Source organism: Ochotona curzoniae, unplaced genomic scaffold (assembly GCF_017591425.1).
Source record: "Ochotona curzoniae isolate NIBS_2020 unplaced genomic scaffold, NIBS_Ocur_1.0 scaffold_2476, whole genome shotgun sequence".
NCBI classification, from domain to species: Eukaryota; Metazoa; Chordata; class Mammalia; order Lagomorpha; family Ochotonidae; genus Ochotona; species Ochotona curzoniae.
The window spans coordinates 15920487-15940237 of record NW_024467095.1 but is presented as its reverse complement, the minus strand read 5'-3'; the positions used below and the strand labels follow the sequence as shown (position 1 = coordinate 15940237).

At 41.4% G+C, this 19751-nt stretch overlaps 1 protein-coding gene across 1 annotated transcript in view; it reads right to left on the bottom strand.

The window, feature by feature from the left end:
- KDM7A (lysine demethylase 7A) overlaps nt 1-19751 on the bottom strand; it is a 74827-nt gene that overhangs the window by 30132 nt on the left and 24944 nt on the right. Inside the window, exons 2-6 of the mRNA XM_041002175.1 lie at nt 12173-12258; nt 7513-7630; nt 4250-4410; nt 2242-2383; nt 1723-1909 (exon numbers count right to left, since the gene is read on the bottom strand). Coding sequence (XP_040858109.1) covers nt 1723-1909; nt 2242-2383; nt 4250-4410; nt 7513-7630; nt 12173-12258 — 694 coding nt within the window. The remainder of the gene's footprint in view (nt 1-1722; nt 1910-2241; nt 2384-4249; nt 4411-7512; nt 7631-12172; nt 12259-19751) is intronic.

The following is a 19751-nucleotide window of genomic DNA, read 5'->3' as shown; positions in this document are numbered from 1 at the left end:
AGACAGGTAGAGAGAATGGGGCAAATCCCTCTACCTATAAAACTGTAACATGGGGGCCTAGCACAATAGCCTAGTGGCTAAAGTCCTCGCCTTCAACATGCCAGGATCCCACATGGGCACCAGTTCTAATCCCGACAGCCCCGCTTCACATCCAGCTCCATCCTTGTGGCCTGGGAAAGCAGTCAAGGATGGCCCAAAGCCTTGGGACCCTACACCCATGTGGGAGACCTGGAAGAAGCTCCTGGCTCTTGGTTTCAGCTTGGCTCAGCTCCAGCCATTGTAGCCAATTGGGTAGTAAATCAGTGGCTCGAAGAATTTTCTGTCTCTCCTCTCTGTAAATTTACCTTTCCAATATAAATAAATAAATAAGCGTGTTATTATTGAAAAGCATAAAAAGAATTTTTTAAAGACAGGAAAATAGAAAAAAGGTGACCTTCCCAGCTGCAGTGGGGCCAGGCTGAAGCCAGGAGTCAAGAACTGCACTGGGGTCTCCAACATGGGTGACAAGGACTCAATTCCTCAAGCCATTCTCTGCTGCCTCTCAGGTGCGTTAGGAGGAAGCTGGATTGGAAATGGAGCAGCTGCAACTCGAACTGGCACTCTGATATATGATGCAGATGTCCCAGGCAGCAGCTTAACCCTCTGTGGCACATCATTCACCCTGGCATTGCCATTAGTAAAGATTTTCACAAGCTAATGCTCTGCCTCCCAGCTGATAAGAAACCACGCTGAACAAAAGAGTTGTAAGACAAAGGTAAGAGTCACAAACATCTTACTGACCTCGTCACATTTTTGAGGTATCAAACTTAAGATCTAGTACCTCAAAATGTTCATGGAAAGTATATGTTATGAGATAACTATGTAAGGATTTCAAAACAAACTTATTTTCTGATTCCATTTTCCAGAACTTTCTGAAGTGTCTACATACAATGTTAAAAGGCCCCAGGCTAGAGTAACTTCTGTTACTTTGTTCTTCCTCCTAAGATCTGTAACATGATAATTATTTTTAAGAGTTTTCTTATTTATTTTTATTTATTTGAGAGCCAGGATGCAGAGCGAACTTCAGTCTGTTGGTTCCTTCTCCAAATGCCCACAGCAGTAGGGGCTAGGCCACGCTGGAGTCTGAAGCTGGAAGACAGGAACTCCATCCAGCTCTGTCTTGTGGGTAGCAGGGATGCAAGCCATAATGATTATTTCTAAAGATCTGAAAACAAATTTCTTCCCATGAACTAATTGTTTTTGTTCACAAAGAAAAGGAATTGTAGGGGCTGGTATTGTGTAGCACATTATGCTGCTGACTGCAATGTTGGTATTCCATATCAACGTGCCAGTTCAAGTCCCAATTACTCCATCCAACCTCCTTTTAAAGCACCAGAAAGGTAGCAGGAGATGGCCCATGTAGCTATCCTAAGCCAACTGCAAGGCCAGAATCAGTTAGTACTGTAATTTTTCTCCTTTTTAGGTATTTGAATAACTGACTTATAAGGCTTAAAAAAAAAAAAAAACTTAGATGGGGGCAACACAAGAAATTTAAATGTAAATTAAGAATTTTTATTACTTGGAATAAAAAATAATAATGCTTAAAGGCAAAATAATAGCTCCTTCTTAATAAAGTAGAAAAACTTTCCCCGTAACAAATATCTTATGCAGCAAATGAATGTACTGCTGGAAAACATGGCAGTATGTTGCTAACAAGACCACAAGGAAGTTGTGCAGCCTTACCCAGAGGACGTGGTACCAGACTGAAGTTCCCCCAAAGTCGATGTGGAAGTCAGTATAGCTGTCTTCAACTCCCATGAGGCAGTATTTTTGAACAAATGGCTTGGGAAAGACCGAATCATCTGGCCAATAGTTTTCCACCCAGGAAAGTTTTCTAGCTATATCAGGGACCTCCACCAATTCAGACATCCTTTAAAAACAAAACAAAACAAAACAAAAACCCACATATATACCGTCACCTCCACGTAATACAAATTAAGACTTTTTTTAATAGGTAATAGCATCTCCCATCTCAACCAAAAAAAGTAATTAACCAGAAGTCAAGGTCAACAACATCACTTAAAACTTAAAACATATTTCATTTCTTAATATTCTGTGAATAAGCCAAAGCAAAATATACAACATTGCTACCACTAAAAATTTTAAAAGTCATAATTATATTTCTTAACTAAAATAAATATATCATAAAACCAATTCGGCTAACACTCAGAATGGTAAACCAGAACATCCAGAACTACTCACTTTGTATCTGAAAATTCAAGGCTGATCACATTTAGCACTTTTGGTCTGTTAGGATTCGTGAAGTATTTAACGTAATTGTGAAGCGTCATTTTGCTGTCTGCCTGCCTTGCCACATCAATGACATCTATCACTTTGTCACCACCTGCAGAGAAAAATTACAGTATTATTATTACTGAGTCTAAAAGTTGTATCAATAGATGACCTAACCAAAAATATTATTAAAGCCAGATTTACTTGGTATGATAATTAAGTCAACTATGAAGCTAAACAACACAAAGATTCCTCCTGTATTGTTACTTTTTAGGTCCAAATAAACCAGGAAAAAAAAAAAAACAAACACACAGCTTTTCAGGAAATAAAGCAGTAATATAGAGCTTCATAAAAACTGAGCATGAAAACCTGTATCAACTTACAAGGCTTCCTATATACCGTTCATTTCTTGTGTGCAGCTCATAGTAACAACAAATGCATTACACTGGTATCTGGAAACCATGTGATATTTTCCGGGTTTGAATTTTCTCATACAACAAATAAGAGAATTTACTTTTTCCTTCCACTTCTACAATGCCTAATGGTTTAAGCCTATTGTTTCAAAAATCAGAACAAGTATTGCAGGATTGTTGAGAGAGCTGAGAAGGACAATTTTTGTTTTCCTGATGCTGTTTTCTCTTTCAATATTGTTAAGTAATGGTTTGAGCAAAATTAGTGATTAGGAGGCAAAAGTAAGTCCACATTAATGCCAATACCCAAATGCCCAAATTCTGAATTGTGGTAAATTTAGTTTCCTCACAAAACCATGATGATGTTTGAAGGCCACTGCATTGCAACCCTAAGAAGTAAAGTCAATTTTACAACAGATTACAGGAAAAAGTAAAACTGGAAATGTGGCACTACTTAATCAAAAATATCCCTTGCGGATCTTGATTTCGTTAAGAATAAATACAGTTCTGTTACCAATATATCATTGAAGTATTTTGCTAACAACACCAAAAAAAGCACACAATAAATAGCAAAAAAAGTTAATTTTGAAGAAGTGTGGACATTTTTTCCTATTATATTAGTAATGTGTTTATCAATGCTATCTACACAAGTAGGTTTGGGTTAAACCTCAGCCTCATCCTCTCTTCAATTTTAGCCTCATCCACTATAGTCAGTTTTAGTAGGATGTAAAGCTATTACATTTAACTGGATTTCCTCACTGAAACAATCATTAACAAGAATTATCAGATCAATAGATAAATATAGAGACAAATTCTCAGATATTCCCATGCTAGGAAGACAATATGCTGATATACAATTCTGAGTCAAATAATCAATTATGTCTACTGTCAGCAAAGAATGACACCTTCAAATAGATACAGGTCAGGTCAGCTTTCTCTATAAACACCCTGATGTGAATGAACAAGATAACTAAAAAGGTCAAAAATATGTTGACAAACAAAGGTTTTCCCCTTGTTTCTTATGCCTTTCTGGGTTTCAAGATATCATTTGAAAGTCAGTATTCACCAAGTCTTAATGAACAGCTTTGAAAATAATCTTGTCTTTTTACTGTCTTTCCTCTAGGCAGCAGATCACAAAGCAGGTTTCAAAAGACCAATTATGCAGTTAACGTGCTGGCCTCTGGGAATTTTGCACAGTATTCCACAGATGTGGAGAACCAATCCAATTTTCCAATGTCTTATTATTGGAATCTGTATCTGTTCCTCAGTAATGGTCTTCCCGAAGCAAGTTTCAGAAAATCTGATAATACAAAGAGAGCACCAGGATGAGGCTGAGTAAATGAGGAAGCGCAAAAGTGCTTCATTCTGCTTTTCTGACAGTTGCAGGTCTGCTGAGGAAAAAAGTTTTGTTTTTTGTTTTTAATATAAATGCCAGTGAGTTTTGCTTTTCCTGACTCAGGAAACTGACCTCAATTAACATTTCTTTTCTTAGCTTTTAATAATACTAGCACATTATCATTACACTTTTACCATGTTTTTCTAGATATTTAAAGGTGCCAAGTTCGTACCTACATAACGTTCCACATCCATCACAGAAAAAGTGGGCGGAGGGAGCCTGAGTCCCAGGTCATCTAACTTAGGGACCATGATAGGGACGTCGAATCCATGTTTCTCCAGGTACCTTTGTGTCAGCTGGTTGCCATGCATCTTCACAGTGACTTCATCAGCACTAAGGAAAAGCATTAGAATTATGAGACATTTGTGTTGCTAAGTTTTTCTTGTTAAATGTCTTATTTTGATTTTATTTGAAAATATGGGACAGAAAGACAGCAAGAGGCACGCTTCTACCCACTGGTTTACTCCCAAAGTAATTACAACAAATAGAGGTGGGCCAGGCCAAAGACAAGGGCCCAGAATTCTGTCTACAATTTAATTTTGTGTGTGTGTTTTGTTTCCTTTCATTGTGGGTGCGGTTAAAAAATTTTTTTAGTAATATTTATTTATTTATTTGAGAGGTAGAATCACAAAGACAGAAAAAAAAAGACAAAGAAAAATCTTTCATCCACTACTTCACTCATCAAATAAGCACTATAGTCAGTGCTGGGCCAGGCTGAAGCCAGGAGCCAGGAACTCCACCTAGGCCTCCCACATGGGTGACAGACAACAACACTTGGGCCATCATGTGCTGCTACCCAGTGGATTATCAGAAAGCTAGATGGGAAGTGGAGGCAGGACTCAGCCCAGGGCAGTGCCCGTCCCTCCTCTAATACGGGTGTGGGCATCTCAAGTTACAGCAGTGCCCATTGCCTCCTCCCCTTTTAAAAGAGTTACTTATTTGTTTATTTGAAGGACCATGGCAGAAAAGGAGAAAGTTTCATTTTTAAAATGTAGTAATGGGTAATTCATAAAAACTATTTTCAGAGAGTTCTTGGGAAATATACTCTATAAAAATACTATGTAGGGATTTCAAATTTTTTCACAAAAATGCAAATCTTTTAATGTCATTTGCCACAACTTTTTGAATCCCCTTTAAATGTTCCATAGTTATCTGTATCAGTAATTCTCAATCTCTCACACCTAATTTTCCCCTTAACAACAAATGTCTCTAACCCTAAAGTAAAAATCATAGCTAATGTGATCCTCTTAATTCAACACATGTAGTTAGAAAAAGATACAAAACTCTCTAACTTTAAAAAGAGAGAGAGAAGAAAAAGACTTGCAGGTAAACTACCCTAAAAGACCGATGAAAGGGCTGGCACGGTAGTGCGGCAAGTTCAGTGCCACAGCACACACTGCCAATCAGGCTCCGTCTCTAACACGTTTGGGAAAGCAGCAGAGGATGCTAACGTGCCTGGGCCCTCGTGCCGCACAGGTGATACAGATGAAGCTCCTGGGCTTCAACCTGGCCCAGGCCTGAGTGTTGACATCATTTGGGAGTGAACCAGTGGATGGAAGACAAATTCTCTTTCTCTCCCTCTCCCTCTCTTTCTGTAACACTGCCTTTCAAATAAATAAATAGATCTTTTTCAAAAAGACATAATAAGATAACAGAATATTTAAAACTAGGTGCAACGAATGACTGAGTTAAGAGAAGTAAAAAAGATTAGCAACCACTCAATACAAGCTACACGGGAAACTGGAAGAACAAAAGCTAGGATAGAATCTAGTGTTAGAACAAGTAAAACCAATTAGATTACAGCTGACAAACTGCAGTTATAAGCGGATAGACCTTAAAATTTTGTCTCTATGACCAACATGTTCCAGGCATTATACTTTTTCTTAAAAAAAAAAAAAAGGAGGGGGATTGACTTATTTATTTGAAAGTTAGAGGGCCTGGTGTGGTAGCTCAGTGGCTACAATCAAGTAAGTAAATCTGTGTCCACATGTGGAAAAATAACCATAAAACACAACCGAGTAAAGACATTGTAAACAGTACACATAACACAACAAATGCTTTTTTTTAAATGATATGCACACCCATAATTCTATATAAATACTTCAAATATTATTTATGTGGGAAAGACTCTTAATTTTAAAATAGGGAGGAAAAAGAAAACTCATTCATTATATGACTTGTTCACACATTTTTCTGCTCGTCATATTCAGGTAGATACAATGTAGTAATTATTGTCATCTATCTTGATGGTAAACGATGAAATGATTTCTGGAATTCGACAAAATACCAACCAAAAGCACCCAGAACAGGGCACCAGTGTGAGCATCTGTGTTCATCACCAGGGCACGCCCTCACTGTGGTCACCGTGGCAGAAAATCCGCACACCAGGGCCCTCATTCCTTATTCTGGAGTCACAAGCCTACCTGAACAGGGTGAAAGCTGAGGCTCCTCTCCCTGAGAAAGCCTCACACTGACACACTGAATACAGAGCTCTCAGAGCCCCACTACAGGCCCACCTCGAAAACTCTGGGCCTGGGTTCCCCTCAAACAAGCAGCCAGGCAAAAGCACCCAAGCCAACACTTGCTTTATGATTCTGACACTGGTAAAGCAGAAGAGAATGTTTAAGGCCTTCAACGCTACAAAAATCATGCAGAAACATTGTGTTTCATATATGTTTTCTGTCTCTCAGACGACTTGAGGAAGCCAAAAATAGAAGCTCGTCATTATCTGTTTCTCTTTGAGAAGAAGGGGCAGAAGGAAAGTCAATAATCCTAAAAAACTGAGGAGAAACAGCAGGTTTTTTTCATCTCCAGATCTGACATAATTTCATAATAGGTGCATGTGATACTGTGATTTAAATTTGAATTGCATTTCCCTTCTGCAGCAAGCCTGAATATGATCTTTGTGAAAGCCTATCAAGCATTATCACTTTAAATAGATGTCAGGCAGTGAGTAGGAAATGGTCTGAATTAGCATGATTAAAAGCTTTATAATGCTTTTGACTCTCTTCAAGCCACAGACAAATACATTTCATTATTTTAAAAAACCCAAAACCAAAACAAAAATAGTTGTGTTGCCACCAAAAGCTAAGCAATGTTTGCTTTCCTGCTGCTGGCAGACCCAGCCTTCACAGATTCGAAAACAAGGGCGAAAGTGAGGTAAAGGCAAAACAGGCACATCCTAGGGAACCCAGTAGTGGGAACAACTGTCTCGGACAAGGGGATTTCTGCCTTGCTGACCCGAGCCACAGGTAGGTACATGTTGTACATGATGACTTAGCTGCAATATATTGACATTTTTCTGTTCCTTTTCACTGAGGGGAAAAAAAAAAAAGTGAGAGCAATAGTGCAGCCTTGAGTTTTAAAATACTGCTTTACATGAGTTCCTTTATCAGTCATTCTTATATTTTCTTTGATTAGAACAAGTACCCGTACCTTGGAAAGACTCGAGAACGCAATTCCTTAACAAAAGTTCTAGTTCCAGCCTGCACAGGTTTGGAGCCATCATCAATTTCTGTGTAGTCATGCCTATGCCAGTTCCTCCTCTTCTTCACTGGATTTTTAGAAAATTAAAAAGTTTTTGGTAAGCAGTCATATTATGTATTTACTAATAACTACATAGCCAGAAATAATAATTGTGATTAAATAAAAACACTTAAATTTTCAATGCATTTCCAGACTGCAAAAGCAAATTTTATCTAATGCAATACTGCAAGTATAAGCAATTAACTGAGTTTTCTAAACGTTGTTTCATTTCAAAATAATTATAAAATTGCACCAAATAATTCAAGTCAGTAGATGAGGTTTTTGTGATTTCCACATTTACGCATCCTATAGCATCTTTAAATTTTCATTGGAAAGACAGATTTACAGAGAGAAGGAGAGACAAAGATCTCCTACCCACTGATTCACCCCCCAAGTAGCTGCAACAGCCAAAGCTGAGTCAATCTGAAGCCAGGAGCTACCTCGGGGCCTCCCATGTTAGTACAGGGTGCCAGCTTTGAGCCATCCTCTACTGCTTTCCCAGGCTACAAGCAGGGAGCTGAATGGGAAGTACAGCACCCAAGACACAAACCAGAACCCATATGGGATCCCACTGGCATGTGTGAGGCAAGGATTCAGCCATCAAGCCATCATGCCAGGCCCCTATAGCATTTAAGTCATTTAAAATTATGATTTTTTTTTTTTACTAGAACATTCAGTTATGATTTACCCAAATCATCCTCTCAGGATAGGGCTTCCAAACCCACATCAATAATCTATTTTAACAGTATAATTCCCTTCGCTTATGAAAATTTATTCCCAAAATAAGTACAGTTACTTGACACAGAGAAAAGTACCAGAGTCATAAAAGTGAGATCCTTAAATAAATAACCTTATGATAAGTTCTTACGCTAAGAATCTCGATTCCACAGCTCTAGGTTACAACCTTGCGCAGTTGCAGAAATCAAAATCAGGGGTTCCACATGATTCCTAGTTCAGCCATTAAGAGCCTATGCAACTTTTGGCAAGCCAATTATAGCTCTTCTGGGTGCAGGTTCCTCAGAATGGGAATGAAGCGGATGGAATAAAGGGCTGACTTTCAAACTGGGTTGAAAAAGTCTTAAGAGAGGCGGAAAAAGAAGAGAAGCTCTAAACATCATTCCTCTTTCCACCGGGGTGGCAACCTCTGCAGCTCTTGTACGTGACGCCAATGCTAACAGTTCGGTTTTGTGTTTCATGTTCATTTGAGAAACCGAGCTGCTTTCTCCCAGTGGCCAGGATTAGGCTGAATGGAAGCCAGAGCCAGGAGAACAATTCAGGTCTCCCCCAGTGGTGGCAAAAACCCACACCTCCTCAGGCCATCCCTGCTGCCTCCCTGGGTCTCCATGAGCAGGTGTGGTCTCTGACTGCCCCCACGAGCCAGGGACTGAACCCAGGATCTCTGATTTGGACATGGCTACACTTTCTGCAGTAATAAATGCCTGGCCCTCAAGAGGTTTTTTGTTTGTTTAATTAACACTTAATACATATTTTGTTCATTTCAATATATGCATAAAATGTGTGATGATCAGAATAATTGATATATCCTTCACTACAACTACTTATCAACTGTGTTCTGAAATCACTCAACTGGATTTTCTGAGAATTTTTGTTAAATGTATATTTGAAGATAGCTAATAAGATGTCAGTTTTAAATATTTCTATTTTAAGCTTCTACAAAATGTATATGTCTACAACTTAGAAATATATTGAAAATAAGAAGGGTAGACTGTGAAATAGTTAAATATATACATATGCAGTAAATTAAGTAAAATTCTAATAGCAGTATCTATAAATATCACAGGTTATAGCTACTCACTGTAAAATTGCTTCCATTTTTTCCCTGTATGTTTAAACATTATTATAATGTTCATGAAAAAACAATTCTACGATTCTAACTTATTTTAAACTTTCACCTTATAAGGGTAATAATACTGGGCTTTTACATATGTAAGACAAGTCACAATAAATATTAAATACTGTACAAATTCAGCTTCTTCATATCTACAAATCTAAAATAACAGCCTCAAGTAATTTGTAGCAGGCAGATCTACCAAACGGAAGTTTGTTTGTTTGTTTGTTTGTTTGTTTTAAGATTTACTTAATATGTCTGGAAGACAGAATTACAGAGAACAATAGAAGGACATCTGCTGGTTCACTCCCCAAATGGCCCCATGGCTGGAGCTGGGTCAGTCCAAACCCCAGATCTTCTTCCTCATCCCCCATGTGGTTGCAGGGGCCCACCTCCTGTGCTGTGCCGTCCTCTGCTCCTTTCCCATGTGCATTAGCAGGGAGCTGGGTCACAAGTGGAACATCTAAGATGCAAACCAACAGCATATGGGATGCCAGCACTACCGGCACTAGCTTTACTGGCTCCCCACAGTGCCAGTCCTTAGGAGTTTCAATCTAATGAGAAAAATTCAAAGTCACAAAGTAATCTTCCTGAGGAATTCGACTAAGGCATTTCTTCGTGAGTTCCTCACAGTTACAAATCACTCCTAAACTTCAAAAATATTCAGTTCTTTTTTTTATTTTCAATAATACATCAACATATAATTCCACTTTATTTTTAACTAGAATCATAGTGTTTACCTACTGTCATAGTGTTTATTCCACTATTTCATGGATATTTTCTCCGTATTAAATATTTAAAAGTAATTTAAAGGCAGCCTAGAATTTTAAGATGTGGCTGGGTGTATTATAACCATTGTTTGATTCTTAAGTACTTAGTTCATTCTAAATCTTTCTTTAAACAAAGCTGACAGTAATATTCATATACATTAATATATTTCCCTGATATATTCGGGATAGAGTCCCAGAAAGTCAAGAAGAAAGATCAACACTGAAACACTACATGAGGAGTAAAACACAGCTTAGGGCTCCATATCCCCCACCAGAATGCTGAGTTCCACTGCTCACTCTGCCCCCTGCAGCTCCAGCCTCAGGCTGATGTACACCCTGCAAGGCAGCAGGTGATGGCTCAAGTGGTTAAGTATCTCTCTGCCCCTCATTTCAACTGCTGGATCCTGAATTCAACCTGGCTAGCCAAGCTCTTGTATTTGGGGAATGAACCAGTGGATGACAGATCTGTTTCTCCTTTCTCTCTGCTTTTCAAATCAATAAAATAGATAAACACTTCCCAAAACTGGCTTCAGAAAATGGTAGCAACTCACCTTTCAGTATTACAGAAGTGGCCTAATTTAAGGCCTTACGTTAACAATGAGAGCATCATCAAAATGCATGCACACACACAAAGCTCTCTATAAGTGAACTGCAGGGATCAAGCACTAATTCAAACCCTTTTAAATATTTTCTGTCACATTTGTGCAATGACAATATTTCAATTTATTTTTTTAGAAGCATCTATAAAAGGCTACAACTCAATGTTGTTTGGTGTGAGATGCTGGCACTGTCTGGAGGATGGTCGTGTCTTCCGGCCCCTGCCTTGGCCCTGAAGCAGTGTGCTCAGAGTTATCTTCAAGGCCTCAGCACCTCAAGAGAGGACTGCAAGCAGGAAGGGCAACTGAGCAGAATTCTAGATCAAACACAACACTGAGGCCCCGCCTCAACGCTGACACCCATTATGAGCTCTAGTTCAAGTCATGGCAGCTCCACTTTTGATCCAACTTCCTGCTAATGCACCTGGGAAAGCAGAAGAAGATGGCTCAAGTCCTGGGCCCCTGCACCCATGTGGGAGACCTGAATGGAGTCCTAGGATCCTGATTTTGGCCTGGCCCAGATTCAATGGTTGCAGACATCTGGGGAAGGAAGCAATAGATGAGTAATCTCTCTCTTTCTCGTTCTAATCCTTTCAAATATACAAATGAATCTTTAAAAAAGAAATGAGAAATTCAGGAAATGCAAGCAATATTGCACCCAACGACTTGGGCCATTAATGCCCTTATTTCCTCCTGAAAAATCATAGGCATTGGAGCCTGCCACATTGGCTCAATTAGTCAGTCTTCACCTTGCAAGTATCAAGATCCCAAATGATGCCAGTTCATGCCCTGACTACTCCACTCTCATCCAGCTCCCTGCTTATGGCCTAGGAAAGCAGCAGAGGATGGCCCAAAGCCTTGGGATCCTGTATCCATGTGCAAGACCCAGAAGAGGCTCCTGGCTCCTGACTTCAGATGGACTCAGCTCCAGCCATTGCGAGTGAACCAACAAGTGGAAGATCTTTATAATTCCTTCTCTCTGAAAATTTGACTTTCCAATAAAAATAAATAAATCTTTTTTAAAAATTTAAAAATCATAGGCATATGTGCATTTAAGCCATGTATTATGTATTCTCCAAGAGACTAGCAAGAGCTGTTACTTGCAAAAAAAAAATGGTTAAAAATCTGTTCCTAGTATCAGAAAAAAAATTATGTCACTTTACAAGCAGAAACCTTTGAAAATATATACTTGAATTTGGGGGTTCTACACTGGCCACCCAAACTGATGATATTTTTCGTTTATTCTTTGATTTGCCTTCACATAACATATTCTCTAACTAATCAGCATTATCAAAGTACTACTATGCACATGTTAAGCTAACCAAATTCAATTGTCTTAAATATCTAATACTTACTCAAAGAAGAGCCATGTAGAACTGCACAGTTGGGACAGTGATACAGGTCAATGTCAACGGCATGATGTTCTTCTACGCCAACACAGCTAAGATGAAGAAGAATGGAGCCAATATGTAAATAAACGCGAAATCTTAACTACAATGTTATATATGGATTCAGCTAAGAACTGTACAATAATCTTACCAATCCATATTGTAGAGTACAGAAACATGAAAGAGTAAATTTTATTCTCTTTTCTATACACTTGCTAAAGAATTGCGGGAAGAATAATAAAAATAATAACAAAAGAATTGTGGGAAGCAATACACTCAAGTCTATATGAAGTGACTCATTCTTAATAGGAGCACAAATCAGAAATAATGCAATTATTTAATTTGTGGCACGAAGAACTTGCAAACAGAAATGTATAGCTTTAAATACCTATGTTAGAAAAAAAGAGTCTGAGGGGTTGGTGTTAAGGCAATAAGCCCCAACCTAAAACACGAGCATCCCATATTGGAGCACAGTATGAGCTCAGCTGTTCCACTACCATGCAAATGAACCAAGGAAGGCAGCAAATTCCAAGTGGCTGGGGCACTACCACCTACATGAGAAACTCAGATGAAGTTCCTGGCTTAGCCACTTCAGGATTGGACCAATGGTAGATGATTCATTCTCTATCTCTCTCTCTCCCTCCCTTTTCAAATAAATAAATAAAGCCTTAGAAGGAAAGAAAAGGGCTGAAAAATAAGTTATACAACTATCTCAGTAAGTCACAAAAAAAGGGGGTAGCAAAATAAGCTGCAAAAACACATAACAGAGGGTGAGTGTTTGGCCTAACAATCAGGGTGCCATTTGAGACGGCTGTATCTCACATCAGAGTACCCCTGTGGGGAATAAACCAGCAGACGGAAGAATTCTCTCTTCTGTGTATCTGTAAGTCTCCCTTTCAAGTAAAACATATACATCTTTTTAAAAGAAAGACAAGTGCAGATGTCAACAAAACAGAAAACAAACAGTAATCTAAAGAAATCAAGTCTTATTTGTAACATTGCTTTATAGTAAGGGTTGGATCTCTGAATAAGGTGGGAGGGTGGAGGCATGAAGGAAGATGGGTGGGACAATGTTTCCATCTTTTTTCTCCTGTATCCACGGCAGGAGAAAAGTGAGGGAGACCTCTGCTGTCAAGTTACATCAGCACCCAGAGATGAGGGGACAGTCATTTGATGATGCCTTAGAAATCCCAATGTGGGGAAGTGTTCCCAGAGTGTTACTTGAGTGGTTTTGAGAGTTCTGAGGCATCATCAGCTTCATCGCACTAGTGTTGAGAAAATGGTTCTAAGGTCTATTGGCTGACCAAGTCCACTTTAGTACATCCACAGACCCAGGAACATGCTACAAAGCTTGGTCAGGAGAATTGGCCAACCTGTTCTGTTTTCTATCCTCTAATGAGGTAGCCGATGTCCTCTGCTGGCCTAGATGAGCTGGCTGTCATGTCCCCCATGTGTATCTGGACATGCCGTCTGCTGCACAGGCATCAGTAACTGAGGAGACCCAGTCTTGACACATGCACTCCAAGGTAGAACCACATATCTTATGATTTTCCCTGTGTCCGGGGTTTGAGTCCAGTGGTCTGGTTGGGGAGTCCCCCAAGAAACCTCACTTGGGGTGACCTTAGACATGATTCTTATGCATGCAAGCTAGTGCAGGGTCAGGTTCTATCCATCATCTGCATCACCCAGCACACATACCAGTGGATGCAGTAGCCTGGTCATTTCTAGCCCTGTTCCTACACAAACCAATGGATGCTGCAGCCTAGCTCAACCCAGTCCACCACAGACTTGGCCATTATGCACACCAGCAGGTACCATGCTCTAGTCAGGGCGACCCCCAACAACTTCACCAGGCCCATACTCAGCCCCTGTTATGCACATGCCAGCATGTGCTGTGGCCTAGCCCAGTTCATTCTGCATCCCATCTAATTCTCATGAACACCCACTGATGCTGCAGCTTAGCTCAGCCCAACTCATTCCCAGAATTCGCCCCACACATATGCTGATGGGTGCTATTGCCTTGATCAACCTGGACTGCCTCTGGTCCTGGCTCTCATGCTCACCAATGGAACTGTAGCCTAGCAGGGGAGTGTTCACGGTTCCCCTATCAGGCCCACTCCCAGCCCCAGATCTTGTACTGTGGTCCAGTCTGACATGCCTCGCCCCCAGTTCCAGTACTTGTAAGCAGGTGCTGGAGCCTAACCCAGCTGGTCCATATCCAGACTGGTCTGCCTCCAGTCCCAGTTCTCATGCTCACCAGTGGAGACAGAGGCCTAGCAAGGGAATCCCCAAAGTTTCTCTACCAGGCCCATTCCCAGACCTGGGTCTTGCATGTGCAGGTGGATACCACGGCCCAATATGACATGGCCCACTCCCAGTCTTAGCTTTTGCCAGCAGGTGCTATAGCCTGGCTCAGCCTGACCTGCCCCCAGTTTTAGCTCTCACCAGTGGGTATGGCAGCTTAGCCCTGCCTGACCCATCCTCTAGCCCTCATGTAAACCAGTGGGTGTTGTGATCCAATTTGCCCAGGCCCACACCCTGTCCTGGCTCTGGTTCATCCCAGTATGTGCTGCAGATTTCCTCAACCTGACCCAGATCTAGCTCACACATATGCTGACTGGTGCTGTAACTCTGCCTCGTCTGGCATGCCCCCAGCTCCAGCTCTTGCACTCCCCAGCTGGAGTTGCAGCCTGACAACAGAGTTCCCCAAGTTCTCCTATCAGGACCGCTCCAGCCCAGATCTCACATTTGCCAGTGAGTGCTATGGTCTGGCCTGACAAGAGCAGCTCCCAGTGCTGGCACTTACTAGTGAGTACAATGGCCTACCCTGACTGACCTGTACCCCTTGTGGCTTTCACTGGGCTACTGTCTAGCCCAGCCTGGCCTACCCTCAGACCTGACTTTTGTGAACCTGTGGGTGTCACAGCCTAGCCTGGCTGGCCCACCCCTGAACACAGCCTACACATATGCCCACAAGTGCTGTAGCCTTGCTCTCCCGGGTCAGCTCCCAGCCATGGCTCTTGCATTCAACAGTGGAAGCTGTAGCCTGACAGAGGATTCCCAAAAGTTTCCCTACCAGGCCCATTCCCAGCTCTGGATCTTGCATGTGCTTCAACCAAACCTGGCATGGCCCACCTATAGTCTCAGCTCTCACTGGTGGATGGTGCAGCCTAGCCCAGCCAAGTGCATACCCTGTCCTGGCTCTCTTGCATGCCAGGAGGTGCTAAGCCCTAGCCCAGCCCAGCCTGTCCCCAGACCCAGCCAACACAAACGCTGAAAAGTGCTGCAACCTTGCCTGGCCTGCACCTATCCCCCAGCCCTAGCTATTGAGCTTCCTGGTGGGAACTGTGGCGTAGCAGGGGAGTTCCCCAAATTCCCCTACCAGACCTTCCCCCAGCCAGCAGGTGTAGCAGCTCTGTTTGGCATGGTCTGCCCTCAGCCCCATCTGCATGTGCTGGTGGGTGCTGCAGATTGGCTCAGCATGGCCTCCTCCCAGCCTCAGCTCCCCTGAGTGTCAAGAGAGTTTCATGATCCAGCCTGGCTTAGCCCATCACCACCACCCCCAGCTCTCCCCAAGCAAATCAGCAGGTACTTCAGCCCCAAATGTTCCCAGATCTGATTCTCTCGAATTCTGGTGGGTGCTGCAGCCCAGCCTGATGGGCTCAAAGACGTCTTTGCTCAAAGACTCACAGACAAGTATTACAGCCTACCCCAAACAGCCTCATTTGTTTGTTTGTTTGTTTGTTTGTTTGTTTATCAGTGGGCAGTAGGCAATGCTATTTAGCCCAGCCCAGGTCTCCCACATGGGCAAGTGCCTTGGCCTGATTCAGACATGCCCTCTGGTTTCCCTCCTCTAAGCCACCTCATCTCAGCTACCTTGCCTCCCTGCAAGTACAGTGATCTGGTCAATGGAAGACCCAAAAAGTCATTCCTTCCCTGTCAAAAAGCCCTCAATCATTCCCACTCTAATATGGCCCTAGATCCTCTTCCCTGGGCACAGGCCCCCAGCCTCCAGGCTGGAATGGTGTGTCCCAACTGGAGTTCCCCACCTTCCCCACATTTCTGGAAAAGAAAATAAAAGAAAAAGAAAAAGAAAAAGGAAAGGAAGAGAAGAGAAGAGAAGAGAAGAGAAGAGAAGAGAAGAGAAGAGAAGAGAAGAGAAGAGAAGAGAAGAGAAGAGAAGAGACGAAAAGAAAAGAAAAGAAAAGAAAAGAAAAGAAAAGAAAAGAAAAGAAAAGAAAAGAAAAGACAAGACAAGACAAGACTAAGCAACTATGCTGCCACATTCTATAGTTAATACAAATTTGGCATTAACCAGGCCCAGGATGCCCGCCAGCTATTGGCTGATTTCTCCCAGCAATGTAACACTTGCCTAAGTACAAGGCAACTTAGCTAGTTGCCTACAGCTAAGTTATGATATTAATTCTTCTTAAATTGATTATTCATTTGAAAGACAGAGAAAGAGATCTACTCACTAGTTCTGGCCGCAACAGTCAGGGCTAAGCTACAATCAAAGTGAGGAAGCATCCATCCCTTCTCCTGCACATGTGGCAGGGGCCCAAATACATCTTCTGCTGCCTTCCCAGGCACGTTAGCAGGAAACTGGATCCCAAGTAAAACAGGCAGAACTTGAAATAGCATCTCAGATGTTGTCATAGTAAGCGATGGTTTAACTCACTGTGCCACAACATCAGCACCTACAGATTCACTTAAATACTAATCAAAATCCATGGAGTCTAACATGTTGATTAAAAAAAAAAAAAACTGTTTTAAGTATAAGGGGTCAAGACTATGCAAAGCAGAGACAAGCATTACTGCACAACAGGTGAAGCCACCACTTGAGATACCAACTTGAGTTCAAGTCCTGCATCTATTTCTAATCCATCGCCCAAAGCAGCAGTACTTGGGCCCCTGTCACCCTCACTGGAAGACCTGGTGGAATCCCTAGCTCCTAGCCTTGGTCTGGCACAGCTCTAGTTGTTATGAACATTTGAGAAGCGAACCTACAGGTGAAAGAATTCTTTCTCACTCTCTGACATGCTATCTTTCTAACAAGTAAAAACAAACAAAAGAAAGTGCAAGGCATTTTTCGGTGTTGGGGGAAGGCCTGCCAGGTATCAAGACTTATTTTAAAGCTGCAGGAATTGAAGCAATACAGAACAGATGGTGGTACCCAAAAACAGCCACGCATATGTGAGCACTTAAGTATAACATAAGAAACACAGTAAGAGCACAGAGCAGGAGAGAATTTTCTATACAAGGTCTTAAGACTGTATGGGAAACTAAATGAAATCAGATACCTGTCTCACAACATAAAAATGTATTCAAAATAGATTGAAACACAAAAGGGGAAAGTACAAAAGTTACATAATAATGAAGAAAATACCTTTAACACTTTGTGGAAGGAAGAGCTGTCTTAATAAAAATATGAAAAGTACTAATAAGGGATAAAACTGTAACTTCAGTTAACTTGTAACTTTCATTAAATTATATATAATTAAAACGTAAACCAGAGCAAAAGAAGACAATACAATATAGATAATTACTAAAGAAATTATACCCAGAATATAATAAATTCCTACAAATCAATATGAGAGGGGTGGGGGAAAGAAGCCCAATAATAATGGAGAAAATTTTGTATGAATTTGGGTCCACATTATGGCACAGTAGGTTAAGCCACCACTTGCAATGGGCATTAGTTTGACTCCCAGTTGCTTCACATTAGCTCTTTGCTAATGACCTGGTAAAGCAGAAAATGGTGCAAGTGTTTGAACTCCTCTCTCTCATGAGAGATCTGGAAGAAATTCCTGGCTTCTGACTTCAGCCTGGCCTAGTCCCAGCAGCTGCAACCATTTGGAAAGTGAACCAGCAGATGGAAGCTCTCTCTGAGTTTCTCTTTCTGTGACTCTGCCTTTCAAATATAACTTAAAATATAATTTTATATAAATATATCTTAAAACACAATATACATCTCTTATATACATAATTTATATATCTTATATACAATTATATATTATATATCTTATATATAATTTTATATATCTTATATACATAATTTTATATTTTTTTATATATCTTATATATATTATTTTAAAATAAAGATTTGGATTAGCATGTCATGAAAGGTTATCCAAGAGCCAGGTTTGGGGGCAGGCTGGGACATGCCACAACACCTGCCAGTCCCAAGTGCAAGATCCAGGCCTTGGGGTGGGCCAGAATGGATCAGGCCACAGCATCTGCCAGAGCACACAAGAGCTGGGTCTCAGGATGGGTCTGGTGAGGGTTCCTGAGTGTCTCCTCAATTAAGCTGCAGCACCTGCCAGTACGCAGAAAGCCAGGTTTGGGGGTATACTGGGCAAACCCAGGCCACAGTACCCATAGGTTTATGCAAGAGCTGGGCCTGGGGCAAACCTGGTAAGGCTTCTTAGGGGTTTCCCCAGTTAGGTTGCAGCACATGCTACTACACACAAGAGCAAGGTCTGGAGTGTGAGCCACACCACTGCACCCATTGGCACACATAAGAGCTGGTTCTGGGGACTGGAATAGTAAGGGTACTTCAGAGTCTCAGCTAATTAGGCTGATATGAATGTGGCCTGGGGCAGAGGTGGGCTTGGCCAGGCTGCTGCACCTGCCAATGCACATAAGAACTAGGTCTGAGGACTATCCAAGTAAGGATTTTTATTAGGGGTCATCCCAACAAGACTACTCCTCCCAATCCCGATCTCAGGGAATATTACATGCACATGTGGTACAGTCCGGGAGCACATGTTGCAAGACTAGGCCACCTCTATTGCTAACTCCCATGCTAGGATAAACAACATATCAAGATCCACTCAAAAGACAAAACAACCAGCTCCTCTAATTCAACAGAAATCCTCAAGTGCCTTGTCAAAAGCTAGAAAGAAAAGCAAGTTAAACCACACTACAGGCCAAGCACTCCAGCAGGTACCTAAGGCTGTGTACATACTGAAATAACCATGGACTGCCAACAAGGCTTAGATGGAATCTGTCACCTCTGACACAATGAAGCCAATAATATCTCAGAACAATCAAGACTACTCAGGAACACCCTCAGGACATTTCTCCTCCTATCAGGGTCTTTCGGATGACATTGGGGGACCAGCTCTGTCTCCTGGTTCCGATGTGCATATGTGTAGCAGCAAGGAGCAATGCAACATCTCCCCCCTCCTACTCCACAGTCACAGGAGGGAGGCTGGGGGATTTTTTTCCTCCCATACCCCTATCATCCTACATCCTATTTGGCAGCACACATGGATCTGCCAACTGCTCACCTTTGTAACAAACATTATAAACAAATAAGCCTAAAAAGAAAAAGGATATCCAAGTGGCTGGTATTTATATAAAAAGATGTGTGACCTCATACAAAACAAAGGAAACTAGAAATTAAGACAAAGCAAAACACAAAGTCACATTATATCCACTAGATCAGTTAAAATATAAAGGTTTCAGGGAATGAAATGTCTAAGCGGCTGACACAGGGGCTCAATTAGCTACTCCTCCCCTTGCAAGTGCTGGCATTCTGTAT